At 38.5% G+C, this 22,256-nt stretch overlaps 1 protein-coding gene across 5 annotated transcripts in view; it reads right to left on the minus strand.

Annotated features, from left to right (window-relative positions):
- JPH1 (junctophilin 1) overlaps positions 1-22,256 on the minus strand; it is an 85,949-nt gene that overhangs the window by 56,857 nt on the left and 6,836 nt on the right. For all 5 annotated transcript variants that reach the window (XM_086740941.1, XM_086740942.1, XM_086740940.1 and 2 more), the window contains exon 2: positions 20,926-21,682. In XM_086740941.1, coding sequence (XP_086597067.1) covers positions 20,926-21,682 — 757 coding nt within the window. The remainder of the gene's footprint in view (positions 1-20,925; positions 21,683-22,256) is intronic.

Genomic DNA, 22,256 nt, shown 5'->3' on the forward strand with positions numbered 1-22,256 from the left:
TGTTTTGCAGAGCCCCGAACTGCTTCAAACTTTTTTTTTTTTTAAAAAGTGAGACAGCCTTCATTACAGAACCAGTAAATTTGTGCAGTGTGAAAACATGATAAAATACATATAAAGACTACAATATATTTCAAACAATCAGAAAATGTGAAATTACAAGTCTGCATAATTAATATGGTTACAACAATTAGAATATTTTCAGAAATTAAAAAGATTAAATTCTTTAATAAAATTCCTCTAACTAAAGCATCCCTGAATGACTAAAGAGTATTTTGGGCACAGCAGAAAAGTGTCAAAAAGGCAGCCTGAAAGTGTCTTATTTGCTCTCTAAAAGTGCCCTTTATTTTGAGGGAGTTAGATACAAAGCCATGTGCAAGAGCTATTACACACACGGTAAACAGCCCACTCCACTGCGCACCTCCTGCGAACCCTTCACACGTGCTGGGCAAGCATCCCAACCAACTGCTGCTTCTTTCAGTACCATTCTCAGAGATGGATTCAGAGGACAGAAAGACATCTCTGTTACATATACTGCATACAACAATGCTACTGAATTGTGAATTCACATTAGGGCATTTAAGCCGGGCTACTGAATTGAAGAAGATGGATCTCTTAACTAAAATTGCAGGGTTTGTTTTTTTAAGCGCTGCTTTGGGTATGATGAAAAGGCGTCTCAAATACAACCAACCTTGGAAAAAGCAAACAGTGCTTGCAGGGCCAATACGATTGCGTGCATCACTCCCGATCAGGAATTGGTGTATTTTATTCTTTTGTGACACTAAGTGGTGCACAAGAAACTAACACCTCCAGCAAATACCCAGCTAGAGTGTACACAGGTACGCATTCTTCACACACAGAGATGCAAGTCCTTTCTTTGTTCTGATAGAGAAGTCATTTTTGAAGGAAAGAAACTTGACTCTTCATTCCACGCTTAGGGAAGAGATAACAGGAAGAAAAAGAAAAAAAACAACCCCAAAACAAAAAGCCTCACTGTGGTTTGTTTTTTTTTTCTTAAGATTTATCTGTTTGGCTTTCCTACGACTATGACTGATCCAAAATTATCAGCAGACCCTTCTGTGAACTGCTGTAGGAGTTTGATTCTTTGTCAGTATCATTTTGCATGCAGTATAAATGAACAACTTTTACAAAATGTGAGGTTCCCATATAACATCTTTGAACTTTCTGAATCCTCTTGGAAGGATGCCAAGCACTTTCCATTCTTCAGTTAGCTTCGTGTACAGAAGAGGACAAGTAGGGGGTGAACACTGATGGTGCTGTTGTTAGAACAGGAAGACAGCAATGATGGGACATGGAAGAATAAATAAGCAAGATACTGTTGTGGTTTTGTTTAGTGAGGGGGGGCCTAAGGTGGCAGCTTCTGTAGGAAACTGCTAAAAGTCGCTCCCCTTTGTTCAGGGGACTTGGCCAGGCCTAGGGCAGACCCACTGCTGGCCAAGGCCGAGCCGATTGGTAGCAGAATGTCCCGTGATAACGCCTCTGCAATAACATATTTAAGAAGGGGAAAACAGAAAAAAAAAGAGAGAAGATGTGAAGAAGCTGAGCGGGGGCAGAGGCGCAGAGGGGGAGGCGCAGGCCTCATGGGCCTTGCAGGCCTCACCCTCTGGCCTCTTGCCAGGCAGCCGATTGGGCCCGACTCGGTCCAGCCCGGCTGCAAGAAGTGGAAAGGAGATGAGAAGTGAATAAGATGTAAAAAAAGATCCTGAGAGACATCTGCCAGCCTGTTGTGAGGAACGGCTGCAGACGCCAAGGTCAGTTCAGAAGGAGGGGGAGGAGTAATGCAGCTCCTGGCCAAGATTCCCCTGCAGCCTGTGGTGACAACCGTGGTGGAGCAGGTTGTCCCCCTGCAGCCCATGGAGGTCCACGGAGGAGCAGAGATCCACTTGGAGCCCGTGAAGGACCCCGTACTGGGGGATGTGGATGCCTGAAGGCAGCTGTGGCCCGTGGAGGGCCCGCTGGGACAGCTGTTCTAGAGGGACTGCACCCATGGAAGAGATGACCCACGCTGGAGCAGTTCCGCGAAGGACTGTGGCCCGTGGGAGGGACCCCACGACGGAGCAGGGGAGGAATGTGAGGAGTTCTTCCCCCGACCATGAAGAAGCGGCGTGAAACAACGTATGATGAACTGACCGCAACCCCCATTCCCTCTTCCCCCCTGTGCCACTCAGGAGGGGAAGGTAGTAGAGATAATGTTAAGCTTGGGAAGAGGGAGGGGTGGATGGAGGTTATCTTGTTCTCTGTCTCATTCTCCTGCTGTTTGTAGTAATAAATGAATAGTTTTCCCCAAGTCGAGTCTGTTTTGCCCGTGATGGTAACTTTAAGGATTTCTCCCTGTCCTTATCTCAAACCTCGAGCCGTTTTTCCTTATATTTTCTCTCCCTGTTCTCTCGGAAGGTGGGGGGAGTGAGAGAGAGACTGTGTAGTCTGGTCCTGATCAGGGCTGAACTACGACAGATACTGACCTGCCAAAGTAGAGTATTGGTTGGCAGAAAGTACATACAATGTAGTGAAAAGTGAAATAGTGAAAAGGCAGAACAACACTGGATCTGATTTTATATGGAGAAGTTTATAACGTCTCATTTGCATTTACAGTAAAATCAGAATAACTGTAAATTTATCAAGACTACTTCTGCATGTGTAAAAAAACAATTTGGGGTGCACACCTGAGCTCAAGATAGATGTAAAAGGATTAATTAAAAAAAAAAAAAAGAAAAAAGAAAAAAGGTACATCATCCATCTATCCCTTCCTCCCTCCCTCCCTGACTTGAGAAGATAGGAGAGAAAGACAGTCAGAAGGAACAAGAAAAGAAAAGCGTGCTATAGAGAAGTGAAGGGTGTTTTTTGCTTTTGTAAAAGATATTTATCACTTTGGGTTACAGAAACTTTTGGCAATAATTCAACATCCTTGGCCTTGCAAGAACTTGCAAGAACAGGAGGGATTCCCAAATCATTGATTGGTCTTCATAAGAAGGAATGATAAGAATTTAATGTCAGATATTTTTCAGAAAACCCTTAAAAAAGGCCATACATGCACAGACATTTACATTAATTCCCAGTATCCAGAAATATTTGCCAGTCATCAGCTTACTGTTTTGCAACATTTTGTAGCAGGCCAGGTGCCATGAGATCTTAAAGGTTATTCATTGGTGTAATAACTTTATTCATAAATCTTCAAATCCCAAAGTCTTGCACAACACAGGGGCAAAATCTGACAATCAAACTCAGTTTAATGGGCAAATTGATACTGAAACAACCTTAAGAGTATTTTACTCTGTATTTTTTTAAAAAGCACCTACAAACATGCAAGGTGTAAGACTATTCCCAGAAAGGTCACTGGAAGCTTAGCCACTCATTTGAGTAGTATCAGTCTCTCAGAACGAGGAAAGCAAAATCGGTCAGGACTTGCTTTCATAATGTTATGGATACTTTTTACAAGAATTTTTTAGTGCACAGCAGTACCATAAGGGCACTCATATGCACAAAGTTTCCTATTTTTTATTTTTATTATCAAACAATATTCACTTACTTTAGAGTATCTGGTGGGACAAGAAACAGAAGGGACAGTAAACTTCTCCCCTGAACTTTGAAAGCTGATGACTTCACATACATTTTTACATAAATACATTTGGCTTTTTAAGGGTTTCAGCTCACTTGTATGACTTCTGGCATAAAGTGACTGAGAAGAAAAGGTGGAGGGCCAAGTTCTGCACACAATCAGCAACCAAGCAGACAATAAACATACATTTCTGTGCAGCATAGAGAGCCGATGATAGCACAGAAAAGATGGGCTACTGTATCAGCTGTTAGTGGACTATATTCCTGTCAAACGCTGATAAGCTCTACTCATGCATTGCCTTATTTAGTCAGACTTCTTTGCTGACACACCAGTGCACAGTAACAAGTGTGTATGATGTTTCCAATACAGAGAGGCTTCAGCTCCTTCTTTTACGAAAAGCATAACAAATATTAAATGGCTCAGTGTCATTTTCTAATGCACACAGAAAATATAAATTACACTGCCAGTAACGAAACTGCACTCTTAATAGTACTTAACATGGAAACACAGTATAGACCAGAAAAAAATGGTCATTAAAAAACAGCAGATTTTTTCATAATAGAGATATTTATTCCCTATTTTGAAGACTAAGGAATTTACTGGAACATACGAGAAGATGTTAAACGAGCCTGTAGTTCTGGAATTACTATTTTAAGAATAAGTTAACAGTTTAGCTCTCTAGAAGCAATTCAACCTGAAGATAAAACTTTTCATACGCTTTTTACCTATGTATATATCTGCATGCTACTACTATGCTAGTCAGGATAACTCTCTTCCCAAGTACCTTTAGCTACATTTATTCTGTCATAGGACACATATGAGAAGAGAATATTTTTACTAATACTAAAAAACAACATCTATTACCTTCAGAACCACTTCACTGGTCTCACACTCATAACTAGTAGATTCATCCTGTTTTCCTGAAATGACACTTCAATACATCAGCCTATTATTAAATAATTTCAGGCAATCATCACTGCTTTCATTAATTATACTACTGTCCATTAACTCATATATTGTAAATACATTTACAACTAAACTGCTACTATCAAGATAAATTAGCAGAGAACATACTGTTAAAGTGTGCATCTCTTAAGTTTTGTCATCGTGTTTCACTTACTTGCTAAGCTGTAAAATCAAGTAATCCGTGATGGGTCGCCTAAGTCATTAGCATGAATTAACAAGATTCTGCTGTATATTATTTCACAGCCACTGCCAAAAGGTCAGCTCGTGAATACAGGAGATCCACTGAATGTCACATATTTAGCTTACTTTGGAACTACGATAATATATGCTATTAAAATGCACTCTGTATTGCACAATGCCATTAATCATGTTAGCTAAAGCACTCGGTTCATATCCTACTTTTTTCAGTAGAGGCTATATGGCCTTCACTGCTGCTGATGTACACCAGCATTCATCAGACTTTATCCTTAGAGCAGGCCAGATTAGGCAGTACTTTCCTTTGTACATGTGGAAAGTCTGTACCAAAGCTTGACTGAAGAATATAATGAAATATAATACGAATACAATTAAATACTGAAGCTCCAGAGCTGGAAGCTGTGTACTTGTAGCAGCACAGTCATAGATCTGAGCTGGTGAGCTCGACTGGTAAGATCCATGAGAAGTAAGGCTGGTTTTTCATAATACAGTGGAAGTGCGACAGGGTGATAGCCTCAGACAGAAGCAGCTGAGCTTGTACGCTCACCGCATACCGCTGCTGTCATACAAACCTAACAGAGTACTCATAGCCAGGTTACATATCTCTAACATGGTGCCTCACCATAACTAATTTGCTGAAAGGTCACACTGAAGTTTGTGGTATGCTTGGAAAGTAAACTCAAATAACCAAGTTCTCCTCTGCACCAGACCCACTGGACTAACATTCAGCCTGTGGCCTAAGAGGATATGCAGCTCACTAGGCCAATTCACCAAACCCAGGACTGGCTTTTGGCTGGATGAATGCCCAGGGAAGAGCAGCACACAGGCAGATTACTGACTGAATTATTCTGGAAGTAATAGCAGCCTGCTCCCAGTGATCCCTCTTTCCCAGAGCTGTCGCCTCTATCACAAGGCTGTCTGGCTGCCACTACCAGAATTTCACAGCACATTCCATGCCCGCTCCTAAAGATCCTTTGGGAAAAAGCACAGCTGGGAGCCAGCTGTCTGAATGACTTCAAGCACTCTCTTTGTCCTGGAAGCCTCTGTCGTATTGCACATGCAACAAGCCACCTAGCACTCCCTGCCACTAGGTAAGTGCTACATGCATCTAGCCAGGGAAGTTTGGCATCACCATCTAGACACCTTCCAGAAACATGCGCCAAACAAGCGAAGCTGAGGAATACTAATCATGCTTGATAAGGTGCTTTTATCTGGTTAACTAGTGCACTGAGGATCTCTGTAATACAAATGCAGCTGCTAAGAGGCAGCAACCTGTATAATCAGCTATTTCCATTACAAACCCATGTAATCTGTTAATAATTTTTCTCACATATAGGCAAATCCAGAAACCAGATTATCTAGTAGAGCAATAAAACACAAAACCATATCCTCAGTTTGGGCTTTCAAAGCAATCCCCCCAACCCCTATTTCCAGAAATATGGATATCCTCAGCAAACGAGCTGACCTATGTTTCTAGAATAAATTGTCACCCGTACTGATATTGAGCTGTATCATACTCAAATCTCAGGGCTTTTTGGGACAGTGTGTAGAATGGCACAGCATTCAGCATGAGCAACAGCCAACAGAATGTGACATACGGATTCATTACAGAAGCTTCATTGTTTGCAAAGGGAAAGGACTAAATCTCAGACAGTCCTATTAGTTCCTTTCCAATTCATAAAATAAGCCCAGAGTTTTAGTTTTTCTGGGAATGATGAAGAGCGGACACCTAAGACAGCATACTGAGAACCCAAAGATTTCCTTCAGTGGTAACTGGACTGTCTCTACTTGATCATCCCTTCTGGTCCAGTTGGGAATTTCTAGTATCTTGGGTTTGGCTTTTTAACTGCCTGTGACTCCCACAAAACACACAACTCGCAAAGAACGCTGGAACCAGTGGGAATTTTGCTGTTGATGTCAGCACGGTCAACATTTAATATTTCAGTGGATTATGTGACTAATAAATTAAAAACCTGCCACATTCAGCTCACACTTTCATCCTCCAAAGCTACAGGGTAAATAGACTATAAACCACCTATCTGTTCTTTGATTAAAACTTTAGAAAGTGATGTTTTGTCTGCTCCCAAAGAGAGTAACATGATAGGAAGTATTTTAATACTAAGGTGAATTTTTAAAAATCTCTTGACCATTTTTTTCCCCTTCATCTGCTGAGCAGCAAGCTGTATGCTACTTTCCAGCTTCTCTTCACATCAGAATTAGCCAAGGAACAGCAAAGATTGCTTCAGAATTAAAGGTACAATAAAAAGCAGCAAAACATTACTACCATAGTCTCATTGTAATTTTTTGCATAATTGACCTCTAGGATTGATAAAGTATACTTTAAGGTGTCCTTCAGGGTCATGAAAGGGCAGGTTATTTCAAATTATAATACGGAAGTATTTGAGTATTTTCATATTAAAATTCCATAAATTTATCTCCATTCTGATTTTAATTTTTAGAGCAATAAGAAAATAATTTTCTCATATTAATACTATTAGTACAATCCTGTGCATGACAAGTATCCTTACCTTTGAAATTCTCCTGCGTTCACATAGAAATACCAGAATCTGAACCATACCAATCTTTCCTTGCCCTTGCTATTGAAGAACATAAGTCTTCCACTTTAAAACAGTCATGCTTGAACTCACTGAATTCACTAGGTTCAACATAACATTCTTACCTATTTTTTTTTAATTATAAAAATGAGTGACTATTTTATTTGACATAAATATTAAGCCATATTTCAGCAGCAGACAGGCAGAAGGAACAGCCATAATGCCTTGATACCATTCTCTCTAGTGACTAGCAGCAATTGCATACACTCCAACATCCCCGGGCAGAGACTAGTTATTTCCTTTTGAGAAGAAACCAGAGACTTGAAGACCAGAAGTCTGTGATTTTTTTCCTGGTAAGTCACAGAAAAGAGAGAGAGGGAAAAAAAAATCCCTTGTGTATTCTTACCAGTACATTGCTTTTGAAGATTATATTCTTGGATTTAAACAAAACAACAGAGTTCTAAAAAAAAACTCCACAGGAAACCATATTTTCATTGCTCCTGTTATTAGTAGTGCATATATTTTGCTAACGCGAGCACCATGAGAAGCAGATGAGGTTCCACCATTTCAGTCACTTAAAACGTAGATAGTATACAGGCCCCAGAGTCTCTACAACTTAAAAGATGAGATCGAACACGTGGAGACAAATATTCCAGACAGAATGGAGTGAGAACAAATCGAAGAGCAATAGTAAGTTGTTCAATCAGAAACAAATAGCAACTCTAGCTCTCTACTTGTATTCTACAAGACACATGACTGCAGAGATGAACTCTGAAAAGGGTCTGAAAAGGCACAGGCTTCTCCCACTCACTTGTAAAGAACACCACAGGCAAAAGCACAAAAAAACTTGCTGAGGGAAGTCTGAACCCTTTGTGTACATATTCCTCCAGAAGCAGTACATAAACACCACTAGCTTTAAGATGATGCTGTATACTATGATAACCGCATTTTTTGGCACTGACTAAAGGGAAAAAGCCCTAGTATTGTGCCTCTGTCTACAGGCATTGTTTCTGAGCAACACTGAACAAGTTAATGGGATAGATCAGAGTATTTCAACAAAAGGTGCCCAATTACCTTTCAGGATGTTCTCATGCCCTTTAGCCAGCTGATTATATGTAGAGTCTTTCCCCTTACATGCGAAGGGATTGCTCTGATGGCATCATTTCCTTTTTTCATGCATTCAGTTTTTTCTTTTTCATTACAGCTACACAATAGAAAAACAAACAGCAGGAAAGGATGTAACTGCAGACTAAGGTGACACTTGGTTGACCTTAGGATACAAGTGGACTTGTCTTGTCACATTCACAAAGAACAAACTCTTGCAGCCCTATCGCAGGCAACCCAACCACAGGCAACAGTTCCACTGCAATACAACATGAGTTTTTTGTCATAAAGAAATAAAATCAAAGCCATCAGTCTACAAAGTTACTTCATCAAACATTCTTGATGAGCATTTCAGTCAGCTATCTATACGTTTAAACTGAGCCTCTTTTTTCTTCATTCATCAATGAAAAGAGAATTTGATTTATAGCATCAACTTACTACTAGTCCTATTTATACAGTTAAGTGCTGGAATAGCATACTGAGAGATAAATCACTTTAGATATTAAGATAAATTTACAGAAAAATCTTGAAATGACAAAGATTTAATTAATCTAATGGAAGATTAACAGTTTTCCTCTTGTTCTGTTCTTACAGAGGTCTCTGGAATAGATTAACACTAGAAAATAGTTTATTTCAAATGATACAGATCGTGTAGAAAAAAGACGACACTTAGCTCTACAGCTGGTCATTGTGACCAAATCTCCTCTTGCATACATAAAGAGCTTTCTAGAAAAATGATTCTTCTTATTTCAGAGTACCATGGCCCTCAGCAGTGGATCTGATCTAAATTACTATTCATTAAAAAAAATCCCCCTGTCAAAACAAACCACAACCCCAAAGAAAACATCAGATATACTGCCCCAGAGTGACCAAAAAAAGAGGCATATATCATACAAATGCAGCAGCATTTTCCAATTTTGAAGTGACAATAGTGATCAGAAGCTTTCAGTGAATCCTACTTTCAACCTTTTGAATGAAAAATTATATTAAAACAGGTATCTTTGAAACTCTGAACAAAGATCTGATGTAAAGCAAAAACTTTTTTCACCTGATGTGCTGTAAAATGTAGATTTCTAAAACGACAGCATGAGACCAGCAGCCAACAGAAATCGGATGGTTATATAATTTGGTGGTTAAGCAAAGATATTTATAGTGCTTTGCTAATCCATCTAATGCATTTCTTTCCAAGAGAAGAAAATGCATTACGCTGATAGCAATAACAGGGTCAAAACATGGGGACATTGACAAAGAATTTACATTTTCTAGAAAATAAAAAAGTATCTGAAACTATTCTTTACAGTATCCATTCCTAAGCAAGGCTTATCAGTGATTGGGAATGGGTGACACTTACACATAAATAATTGAACAGAAGAGCTAAAACAAAGAAGGAAAACTTTTTAAAAAATGCTTCAAACAGCAATCTTATAATGCAAAACAAGCTGATGACAGCTCAAGATCATAAAGCAAATAGAAAATTAAGTGTATAGGCAATTTCTGAATGGCATGTGAAGTTTATGCTACATGGGAATCCCGAAGTAACTTCTACATTTTCTGAAATAAAACCCCAGTACTTTTTGGAGAACAGACACTAAAACAACCATAAAGATACAAGAATATAATTTTATAACAGCTCTGAAATTCAAGACTTGATGTTTTTCTCTCAGCTCCTTTTTACTACACTGTTGCTGCATTAATGTTAAATGCTTATTATGTTAAGTAATAAATTATTGATACCATACTTAAATTTTTTCACAGAAAAATATGACTATGAAAACTAAGAACAGGTGAGTTTACAATGCTTACTGTTGGGGATATTAACAGAATCTTGCTATTCATTTTCCCTTATATTCTACTTCATCTTGAAAGGAGCGAAACATATTTAAACTGAAAGCACAGGAATAGGAGGGACAAAGTACACCAAAAATATTTTTCTAAACAGTAAATTTTCTTGAAAAAATAACTTGGGTTAAAACACTCCTTAGTGTAATCTGAAACTAAATACAATGGACTTCACTGTTAAAAGATCTTATTTAATCTACTTTAAAGTTTAATTTATTAATAGATGGAAGTGTCAAAGTTGCGTACAAAATGCTTGTTTCCTCAGCTGGCTCGCACCCTAAGCAAGTTCAATTTCCATCTCTCTCGAAACTTCTACTTGCAAAATGAGACAATTCAGTGTCAAAGAACAGAAGAAAAGATCAGAACATCTCAAAGATGCAGGTTAGCTTTACTAACCAAAAGACAATAAATGGTTTCAGAGTCAAACAGATCATATCAAGTGGTTTTACGTTTAAGAGTGAGCATATAAAAGCAGATAATCCAAGAGGAAATAGTAACAAAAATTCTGCAAAGTGAATTTTTATGCAAAACCAGAACTATTTTCTTGAATGGATTAAGCAGTGCTAGGTTACACAGCCACTCAAACATGCATTTTCATGTATCAGCAATTCCACATTTCTGAGGACCTTTTTTTGTACTGACCCAAAATTTAAAGGATTCCAGTCTGGCTTTATCCTTGCTAGCAACAGCAAAAAAAATAGGTGTACAACAAAGTGTCAGAGATTTTTGATAGCTTACCTATCTGTGCTGTATTCCAAGCTTCTTGAAAGAGACAAACTTTTTCACAGTGTCCACTCACCACTAAGGTCCACAGCCAAAATTCATTGTGTTATGCAGGGACTATATCTGTCAGCAGCTGACTCACAACTTAACTGTTATACAGACCTCAAGACTTCTTGTAGAGCTTTTTAAGCATTGTAAGTGCAAGGAGCAGATTAATTCAAATCAAATAGCCATTACCTCTCAAAGTCTGAACTTACAAGTGAACTGTTAAAAACCATTTAGGGAATATTCTGATCACTAAAATTTGAAGAAAACATCAACCAAATTTAGTACAAACTCCTTAGTGAACTTATTCAGAACCATAATTCTGACTAATTGCTCCCTGCACTCATAGTCCACAGACCCAGAAAAAGCTAAGGGCTAAATGCTCTCCACTTTTCTATTCCTTCTGCTAACAAAGGTTTATCCCAGGAGCTTCACTAAGCAGTTTTTCTGTGAGAAATACATTGCATTTGTGCATAACAGATACAGACTTTGACATGAAAATGCTCAGTGTCTTTTCTTCATAACAAGTAGTACTACAGCAAATTCTGTGTTTTATAGAGCTCAGTTATAAGCAAGTAATCTCACTAGATTGTTTGCAGATTATCTAAATTTTGATCATATGAAATATACACTCACTTTTATTTGTCCCATTTCAGTCTTTAAACAAAACCTATTTCTGAAACAGGCATAAACTCCGCATTAGAAAAAAAAAAAAAAGAGACTCTTCACTGATATGGCATACCCTAACAATCATTGCCTGGGATTGTAAAACATCCAGTATGATATTTTTTTCTGATAATTCATTACGAATTGAGAATACAAAATGATCAATATTCCTAATTGTATATTGCACCATTAAGAAACTCTGAATGCCCGGCAACATTAGACCTCCGAACGTGAAGGAGTTTTGCACAAGGAATCTAGCCACCATGAGAAAAAAAGGAAAGCCTCTTCACCAGAAACTATCAACTATTACTTCAAGAGATCTGTACAAATCAAACATTTCTGAGTATCAGAAAAGGTCACTAGCTTACCTATTCTGTTGATATTTACAGAACTGATAAAGCCATTCCCCACCTTTCTTGCTAATCTGTAGTTTCCAGAAACATACTGTTCTCCGAAGCACAAAACAATGCTATGAGTGGTAATACATTTACGAACATTCCAGTATGCACGTAATTTCTGGATTTTTAGTAAAACGGAAATTAAGACCTTGCTCAAGATATGTTAAGGTAAAAGCAGGACTTCAGACAGTAGACATAAGAAAAAGACACCTAAGTGCATAAGGTGGCTCGCTACTGCATCTGCACAAAGCATTCTGACAACTGGCATCTGTTGACTCACACTCCTAACTTTTGGTTCCCTTATTATTCTTGAAACACATTTTGTATCTTACTGCTTAGCAATACGTTCTTTGTCTTCAGGATATTCCTAACATGCTTATACAATTGCCATCACAAATTCCTGTAAGTGACAGCGCTTAAAAAGTGAACTTGGGCTAAATACACACACAGAGCCAGTTCCTACAAAGTCACTTCAGCTTAGTCATAACTAAGATTTCTTGGTGTTATTTCTTTTCCCTATGGAAGTCAAGTTTCTAACCATGAACAGGTATGAAACCTTAGCAGCATATCAGGGCTATGATGCATCTACCAAAAAGACCACCTCAACAGTGAAAATCTTTGAGTCTAGCTTGTTTCCACATTTGGATTTTAAGTCCTTTTGCGTAGCTGTAACACTGACATAATCTGACACATTTATATATGGAGTGGTCTAAAAATTCAGAGAAAGAAAGATCTTTGAAATGACTCACCCCCAAAACAGAAGGCAAAGTAAAAGCAGCAGCAAAATGCTAAGGCAAACACAAAGTGGAGCTGCTGCCTTTTAGCAGTAAGGTAACTAAACAAGACTCAACAGCAGCCTACAAGATTCAGAGTGGTTACGGGAAAAAGAGAAATATATGCCTTTCTTCTTAAGCTTCTAGAACAAAAGAGCTGAGAACTCACATTTAACTGATTTCATATTAACCAGATACTAATAAGGACATTTCTGGCTTTCAAATACAAAACAGTAACACCATCTTTTCCTCTCAGTCGCTGCTTTTAATGTAGTAGGAACAAAGTGTAGCATTCTTCAGCAGAAATTCTTTGGAAACTAAGTGGAGGAAATTAAAATTTGAAAAAAGAAAATAAATGCTTAAATGAATAAAAAAACTAGTTCAGAAACAGAATATAATGGGATAGATTAAATGACTGTCTTTCCCAACTAAGAATGTTCACCACAGGATGGCCTGAGGGCTCAGAGCTGAGAACCCACGACGTTGGGGAAAAGGTGTGAACAGCTAAGTGGCAGAACTTGTGAATGTCAGCGTTACAGAAGTCTGAGGGACAACTGCAAAGAAGGGCTGCACAAAACTCACTGATCGCTCTTAAATGACAAATGAAGTTCAACTCAAGTGCAAGAGTGATGTGCAAGGCAGAACAACCTTAACTTCATAAAGTAAGTGCCTTTGAGATTACTTTAGTAATGAGCTCTTGGGAGACTACATCTATATAGCAGAACTGGGAAAATATCTAAAGAGGACAACAAGAATAATCAATAGGTTGTTTCAGGTGTTAAACATTTACACGGGCTTGAAGGGAGACAAGCTCATAAGAGAAATTTAGTCCTGGACACTAGTGACAGAGACTGCGCCTCCGCCTTTCCAGACAACGATAGCAGAGAATGACAGAAGAATGAAACAGCAGAAAACATAACAAAATACAAATTGAGCAGTAATAAAGGAGGAAAATCATAGTGAAGTAGACAAAAGAAAGCGAGTCAGTGTACGAAAGTATGTACCAATGTCTATTAGTAATGTAGAAAATAGAAAAATGTATTAATTGCCAGAAAAATGAACAGAAGTCATAATATGTATCACTGATTAATTAGTATTCAAACAAACAGAATTAGTCACTGAACTACACCAGTTTTCAGAAAATTAATCAATTACTACTTGGGAAATATATAATTAGATCAATGTAGGGGGCATTAACTATATCATGTAAATGACTATTTTTCTGCTGTAGTTGTTCACTGAAAAACATCCTACTCCGTAGAACAGTGATTAACAATGCTACAGTTAGATGACAGCGTGTTTTATTTCTTTGAAGAAAGAAGCTGGGAAGGTTTGATTTAGTCTTTGAGCAAAATATCAAGTAAATTACTCAAGCTCTAGCTAGTACTGCTAGCCACATGTATGTAGTTATACTAAATACAGGAGAAACAGAAAATCTTTTTGGTTTTGAGAATATTTTTATAGCAATCAATAATGTAAGTCTAATGGCTTTACACTACGGTTCATATGTGACTAACCAGTACAAAGAATCCAGATTTTCTTTGTTAAATGGAGATATTCTCTGTGTCACAGAAACTCTCCTGAATGTCAGTAGAGACAGCTGCTGTTTGCGGCTTAGCTTTTGAACAATTGTTGTAATAGAGATAAAAACTGAGATGCTGTGTAAAAACTAAGGCACGAATCCGCATAACAGCTCATCTTCTTTGGCTAAAAAAAAAAAAAAAAAAAAAAAGTCTTTTGCTAGTGTATTGCAGTATCATCAAAAAAAGGCATTAGTGTTTTCACATACATCTGCTGGGCTGACACCATAAAGATTATTTCATCTCCTAAATTAAGTATTCTAGAAACAGGGAAAAAAAAATCCTTGAAACATTTCAAAAAGGCTTGTATATTTTAAAAAGGCTTTCTTAGATGGTTATTTTAAAAGCAGTGGTGCAGTGTTGGTTCATTTATGTTTTGAAAGCAGAGAACATTGTTAATCTTGTATTAGCAATCTCCTGATTTTAAAAAAGTTCGAAAAGCAACTCCAGGGTAACAATTCTATGTGTAATAGAAACACAGAGTAAGATTGACTATACTCCAGAACTACCGGTGTTTTCTTTAAATATAGCCATATTCAGACTTACGGCTGTAGGTAGGTATATTTGGATATGGTAATTTGATCAAAAAGTTAAATACGTGAGGCTTTCTTAAATTTCCACCTGAGGGATCATATAGGAGTAATTTTGCGTATTTTCAGCCACGTAATCTTACTGCACTAAATACCAAAAAAAGAAATGAAATCTGTGTAGCAGTGTTTATACAATTTGTATATTTCAAACAGATGTATTATTCATTCCCCAGCAAATAACAGAGGAAGAGTCCAAGACTATATTCTTTTACCAACAAGTTGTTTGTGAAATCTGAGTGCAAATGTGCCCCACTGGAGTTAGTGGGATAACTCCCACAGGATTCAAGGAACATATGGCTTCCTCCAAAGAATGCAGAATTAACATTAAAATTACGATCCATAGTAGCTCAAGACTTGAGTTTTACCACAGCATTTTATTTGTTATCTTCAAATAGACTATGTAGTAAAATGATTAAAACTGATTTTGTTCTGAACCCAAGGCAGCTCTGTACTAAAGCAAGCAGTCTTATATAAATACCTTTGGTATTTGTTGGATCCTATTTCTAAACACAATGTTCATATTTCAGCTATAATAAGTAAAGCATCTCAAAGACGTGCGAGGCACTAGTCTTGCAAGTGTCCAGTTCAGTTTCTTGAGTAAAGTGAGATTGGTAGAGTTAGCTCAATCCATCACGGAAAGCTGTGTGTGGTGCACATTATTCAGTGCCGTTTGGAATGATTGGCAGCTGCCATCTAGTGTGGACACAAACTGTACTCCCACATGCATATAATTCCAGCTCTCCCTAGAAATCACAGTTTGTTCCGGTCAAGCTGAGAACATTGGTCACACAAGGCAACGAACGCAGCAAAGGAACTGGCTACTAAGCCATTCAGTGCTCCTTCCTGACAGTTCCACACACTTCACAGAAAGCCACCGCATGCAGCACCGCATACCAAAACTTATTCTAAATTAAGGTGATGAAAAATATAAGCACTGGTTTCTTATATAATCGCTGTACTGTGAACACTGGGGCTCTGGGGTGGACAACTGAGCCGCACCATTGAGAAGCAGGTGCTGCCCACTGACTTGAAGCCAACGCTAAGTGCCCAGGCCCAGGCCAGGGCTTAGGGTCGATCAGAGCTCTCTAAATCATCCTCAGCGTGGAACATTACACAAGCCAGCTACTGGCTGCAGGAGGCCACTGTGACAGCGAGGGAGAGCAGGGACCCAAGAAAGTCCAGACTGTGGCAGCAGGCTCGCTCCCTAACAAAATAAAAATCATTCTTCTGGGTCTCCCCTACCAAGTCAATCCTCCCGCACCTTTCTCCTGCGGCCCCTCCACAGCCGCGCAGAACAAAGCAGGCTGCTCATGACACGGGATCAGAACCAGAGTTTCGGTAGTTTCTGTTAAAAAAAATAAAGACTGAAACTAAGCCATAGCGTCTGTGGACTTGGACACAAACATGTTAAAAAAAAAAAATTTGAGCTACCTTAAAAGGTCTTCCTGAGTAGAGGCTTGCTGGTCTCCGCTGTCTGAGCACAGACAGCTAATTAACAAGGAGGAACTGCTCTGTTATTAGTTGCAAGATATTAATTTTACCGTTATCTTGATCTCAGGTCCTTTCACAGTCTTTTGCCAGTTTCTTTCTGTTTGTTGGCCACTGCCATTTTCCCAGACTGCAAGGTCTCTAGACAGGGTGATTTGTTTGTGCAGTGCCTAACACAAAGGCACCATTATCCTTCACCAAACCTCAGGTATCATGTAAAGAAACCCATTACAATATTGCTTTTAAGGTGGTCAAAAGTTCTCACAGTGTATTATGACAGTACATCTTACTTAAAACTCACTCACAACTTTGGAGCATTTAAAAACATTTAGCTTCTGTGGAAAAAGAGAATAAAAAAGAAGATACAGTTCTTTAATCTGCTTGATTTATGATCTGCAAGATCAACAGAGTATAAGGAAAATATCAACAAGGAAACTTTTTTTCTTTTGATTTCTTTCTCCCTTTTTCCTCCATACACTGGCTTCTGATTAATATTTCTTACTCTTGCTGTATTTTTGTCTTGTCCCTCTGTGTCCCTGTAAAGTTCTTTTTCCTCAGAGACTTAACATTTAAAGGATAATTTCTAGTTGAGCATTAGCTAGAAAAAGAATCTGAAGGGAGAATAAAAAAAAAGGCCTGGCTCCGAGACCTCAGTTCTGAACCCATAATACTGAGTTTTCTAGAAAGAATCTGGTACATGAAGTGGTATGTGTAAATAAACATCATTCCTCCTGTTTCCAGTACTACATATTTACTTTCAGGACTGATACATTTAAAAACATCCAGTGATACTAAGTATTAGAAAGTAAGCTTATGTTCAAACTCTGAAAAGTTTGAATATTTGGGGTGTTTTAACATCTTCCAAAGGGCTCTTCCAAATGTACATCTTCCAGCATTCGAAGCATTTCACATGTGCTTAAAATAACGTAGAAAAGAATTTATTAAAAATTTCTGGAAGGCAGCTTTTCTTCTCAGACACCAAGATCCAAAAAAAAGCACATAGAGTAAACCTGAATGCTTTTAGAACAAATGGGTTAAATATGAATTTGACCTAATTACTGCCTGTAATAATGATTTTTTTTTACAAAGTCTTTTAATATTTTAAAAGGGAAAAATACTGAACATACTTCTGAAATTCCTCAAATTCTGGGATTTTTACATTTACATCTTAATATTTTGCCTTAAATCTAGCTAGTAAAACTATAATACACGATCAAGACTGTTAAGCTGTACTATCATTCTAAAAGCATTTTTCTTCATTGCTAATTTATAATCCGTTTTGGATGCAGATCTATGTAGCAGAGGCTGGAAACTATTTACCTGATACGGTGGCTTTCTATACATCACATGATTTTTGCAATTTGATATCTTTTGAGAAATACTGTTATTATACCTAAAACACCTCAATCAAATGCCTCAAAAACCCAAAAGCGGAGTCAGGAGAGCCAATGTAAATCCAGGCTCAGAGAATCAATATTTAACCCAACTTTTAGATTTTTCTTTGCACATCAAACTGCTATTTCACATAAAGGAAGACTACACAGATTATTAAGGAGGACTTTTAGACAAAAAGACATCAGGAATATAAAACAAAACAGTGGTTGGTCTTGTTGATGACTGCGTGGACATCTGTCACAGGTCAAACCACCAGTCAAACCTGTCACGGCCAGCAGGCAGCCACGAAGAGAAGTACGGTCTGGTTTCTTTTGGCTGAGCAAACAGTTTCAGAATAAACAATACAGGAAGAAAAGCATACAACTCAAAGCTGTGTTGAAAAGAAAGGTATCTGGCTGAGAATTGGGGTCTCCATCTCTTTGGAATAGAAAGCTGGGCATTCAATGTTTTTTTTTTTTCAGTGAGAAAAGGTCTACCTAGAGAGCTCTTCCACTAATGGAACAGAAATCTACAATAAGCACATATTGCTGGTGACATCTGCCAGGTCTGACACACAGAAGGTTTTACAGATCAGTGTGTGGTGAGGTTATGCCACATGGGCAAAAACACCTTTGTATGACATATTAGAGGAATGAAAAAAGGCACCACTCCTGGACTATTCTGTATAGTAGTGGTCGTTAGGAAACAGACAAAACCACCATCCTCACATTCATCTAAGACATTGGAGGAATGCTACTGTCTGAAGGATTAATATAGCACTGATATACCAGTTTGGTAAAAAGCAGTCACAAACCAATACTAGTCCTCAAGTTTCAGTGTGACAGAAGCAAGTTCTTTCATCCTGAAACCATACCAATCTGGTCAGCCTAGAATTTAGCAGCTATTTGGAGTGGAAGTTTCTTCCTCAATGCTCTTCTAGAATCTCATCCAGATGATCTGGCTCTTAGTTAGCACTACTGACTCTGCCAGTATGACAGTCCCTTAGTTCACATAATGCCATGGCCTTGCTCCCACTGGTTGGGAGGCAATTCTGGAAACGTGAGAGATGGGAAGGGTCGTGTCATCCTTACTAGGCGAGTCCAACATGCACTCACAAGTGAACTTAATGTAATCTTTATGCCTGATGTCGCCTGACTAGGTGTCAAGTCTCTTTGCCTTTGACTCAGTGCCAGTACAGTTACTGCAAAGGCTACTAAAATAGACGAAACCTGAATCTGCAATCTTGCTATCCATATTGGTAGTCGTGGGGCTGTTTCGGAGAGGTTCACAGCTGAAAAACCATAGGAATAGCCCTTGGTCACAGCTGCACTACAATTGATGTCTTCTGTTGTTGTACTTTCAAAAACATATTTTCAAGAAATAAGCATTGTTTTCATGGACTGTTCCAAAATAAGCAATTTGAACTCTGTCCTTCACCTAAAACTGAAGGGAAGGAACAGCAAACAAAGCACTTCACAGACACATCTCATCTTAAAGGCATCTTACACTGTGCCTTGTAATCTAATGATCTCAGACTACAGCTTTTTAACAGCTTTATACAAACCCAAAGTGGTGACTACCTCTATCCATAGATCACATCACCTCAATTTTTTCAGAACTAGGACTTATTATGTATTGACAGAACATGAATGGGATCCAGTAATTTCTTGAAGTTAGCTATAACTGATCTGCTTTGCTAATATGGTATGCTGTCATATAATGTCTCACATGTATTTATAGAAGTAATTGACTATATGTTACCCTCTAGTTATTTAGGTGACCAGTGCTTAGAAAGGTTAATTAACAGTAGGCTAAATTCTTCGTGTTTGTGTTTCAACTACTTTTTGCTATGAGTTATCCATGTATTCAAGCTCTCCCACTTAGGCAGGTTTCAGTCTTTTCAGTATTCTTTATGACTGTCAGAAAAAGGACAGTCACTGAGCACACACTACTGACCACACTAAATCAGGAATCAGTTGTTCAGCTCTAAGTGTAATGTGACATCCTCTTTCTAAAATAGCACAAAGATTTTCTTTCATGCACATTTCTAGGCTCTTTTTTTGGTCCACAGCATATTTCAAGAAAAGCCTGCCTGAGGAAACAAACTAAAAGCAACAACAGTGAAACTGCCACAGAAACTTATTGGAAGGCATTAAAAATTAAACAGCTTTCCAAAGAGCTCTCAGACTTCATAGTAAAACCTATTAAAATTGTCTATACTGATTTAATCTGTAACAATTCAATTTCAGACAACTTTGCTTGGTTGTTCATTAGGAGTTCAAAATGAAAATGACATTTTTTTCCCACTGCTAACACTCGTACACTTCTCCCATCTCAAACACTTGGCAAGGGGGTGGGAAGACGACGACCACCACAATTTGAAGAGGTGGTCATAAGATCCAGATGAATTCAGACTGTAGGGGAAGCATGATCCAAAATGAGATAGTCTTCATACAGAACTCTTTTGGCAGATACTGCCCTGGCAATTGAATCAATGGCCTCTAAGCACAAGAACCTCAACCATTATTCTGTTCATACCACATTTGCTCAGATAAACAGATGCATCTTAAGATGTTCAATGTCAAATGGGCAACTTCAGTGAGTCTCAGATGCTACCCCAAAAATCAACACAATAAGCATAACTGGACCACGTTTATGGGGAGATACTCAATCTTCACCTCACCCCCCAAATCATTCTATGTTTCCTCACTAGTTTCATTTTCCAAAGAGCTTTAAAGGCATAACACAGCAGCTCTTGAGTGAAAGCAGAAAGGAATGAGAATGGAAATTTACTTTCACAGGATATTATGGAACCTATACAAACACCTTTACTCAAATGAGTTGAAGTTCAAAGTTTTGTATGTGTAATACCACTAAAGTCAATGGAGTTACACATGTGAAACTGAAAGGTTTCAGTTTAGCAATTATTCGCTAAAGACAACATTTACACCCTTGCACTTTTGAGTCTTTTGTTAACAGTAAGAGCTCACATATTGTAACACATTTTTGTTTCTGAAAATTTAGTCATGAACAAATATATTTTCTGATGACATACCTTGAAGTTGCAATTTCCACTTTGGTTCTTGCCATGGCAGCTGCTCGCTGTGCACCCTCTATTGCTCTATCCACCTTTTCTCTAGTTTTTGTGTTTCGTATTGGTATAAGTTGCTTTCTTATTCCACGGACCAAAACATTATTTTTGTATTTTCCCTCTTCTTTGGTGCCATCTGGAAACATGGTACATCCATATCCATGCCTCCTGTTATTTAGCCATTCTCCTTCATATTTCATACCATTTGAACGCTCACTAATACCAAAACCACTGCGCTTGTCATTCTTCCATTCACCCATATAGGTTTCTGTGGTGGTGGCATCAACATGATCTTCCATAGGGGAATAATCACAGTCACCGTCTCCAAAACTAATTGTAGAGTTGGCATCGCTAGAACTAATTCTGCTCATAGCAGCATCACTCCTGACAGAGCTCCGTTTGCTCGATATTGACGACCTCGATTCAGATTTTCTAAGTTTTATACTACCAAGAAGGGATCCTCTTCTGAATAAGCCTCCTTTTTTCTTTATGCCCATGGCTTCTGGATCACTGTGAAAATTGAGCACAAAACCTCCTCTTGTTCCAGCTGGACTGTCTGAAGTGACGTCATGCAGAACAGTGCCGTTGCTCTGCTCACTTCGAAGTGAAGCTAGAGATGTTCGGAGGGGTGAACGGATCACAGTTGCCATGCCATAGGGTACACTCTGACGTACACCATATCCATGTCGCATCCCTCCTGTCCATTGCCCCTGGTATGTACCTTTTAAAGTAACAAGGAGAAATTAAATTTAGGAAACTGTAGAAGACAGCACTCCACATCCAGTATGCTACAGGCAATACTATGTTCTCAGCTCTGGTTTTGGTAAGAAGAAATGCAGAAAAATCACAGCACATGACACAGCAGATAAACTACTTCATTAATTGTTTTGCTTATAAATTATTTTTCTGCTTCACAAATCTCTCAGTTTCCCAGCTGAAGTAATTTATTTTGGCAACTAAGACACACCAGCTATAATCATAAACATTTTTGAATGGATCTCTCCAGGGAAAAAAATTTCAAGAGAAATTTCTAAAGCAGGACTCCCTCAGCATTTTTTTAAGGTAGTCAGATATGGAGGTGGTCAGCAGAAGCAGAGCCACATTACACGCGGTCAGCTGGGGAGGGATACAGGGATGGAGGGCAGGGAGGGAGCAGGACACTGATGGCTCTTGTCTCCAGCTGTTCACAGAAAGAGCAAGTAGGAGTAGTAAATGTCCTGTTATTCTGGGTTTAAGGGGACTACAGACCTCTCCTTGTCAGGAGATTTGACAATCCACTAAATTATCTTGTCTTC

The sequence above is a fragment of the Chlamydotis macqueenii genome, chromosome 2 (genome assembly GCF_036417535.1).
Source record: "Chlamydotis macqueenii isolate bChlMac1 chromosome 2, bChlMac1.mat, whole genome shotgun sequence".
Classification (NCBI taxonomy): domain Eukaryota; kingdom Metazoa; phylum Chordata; class Aves; order Otidiformes; family Otididae; genus Chlamydotis; species Chlamydotis macqueenii.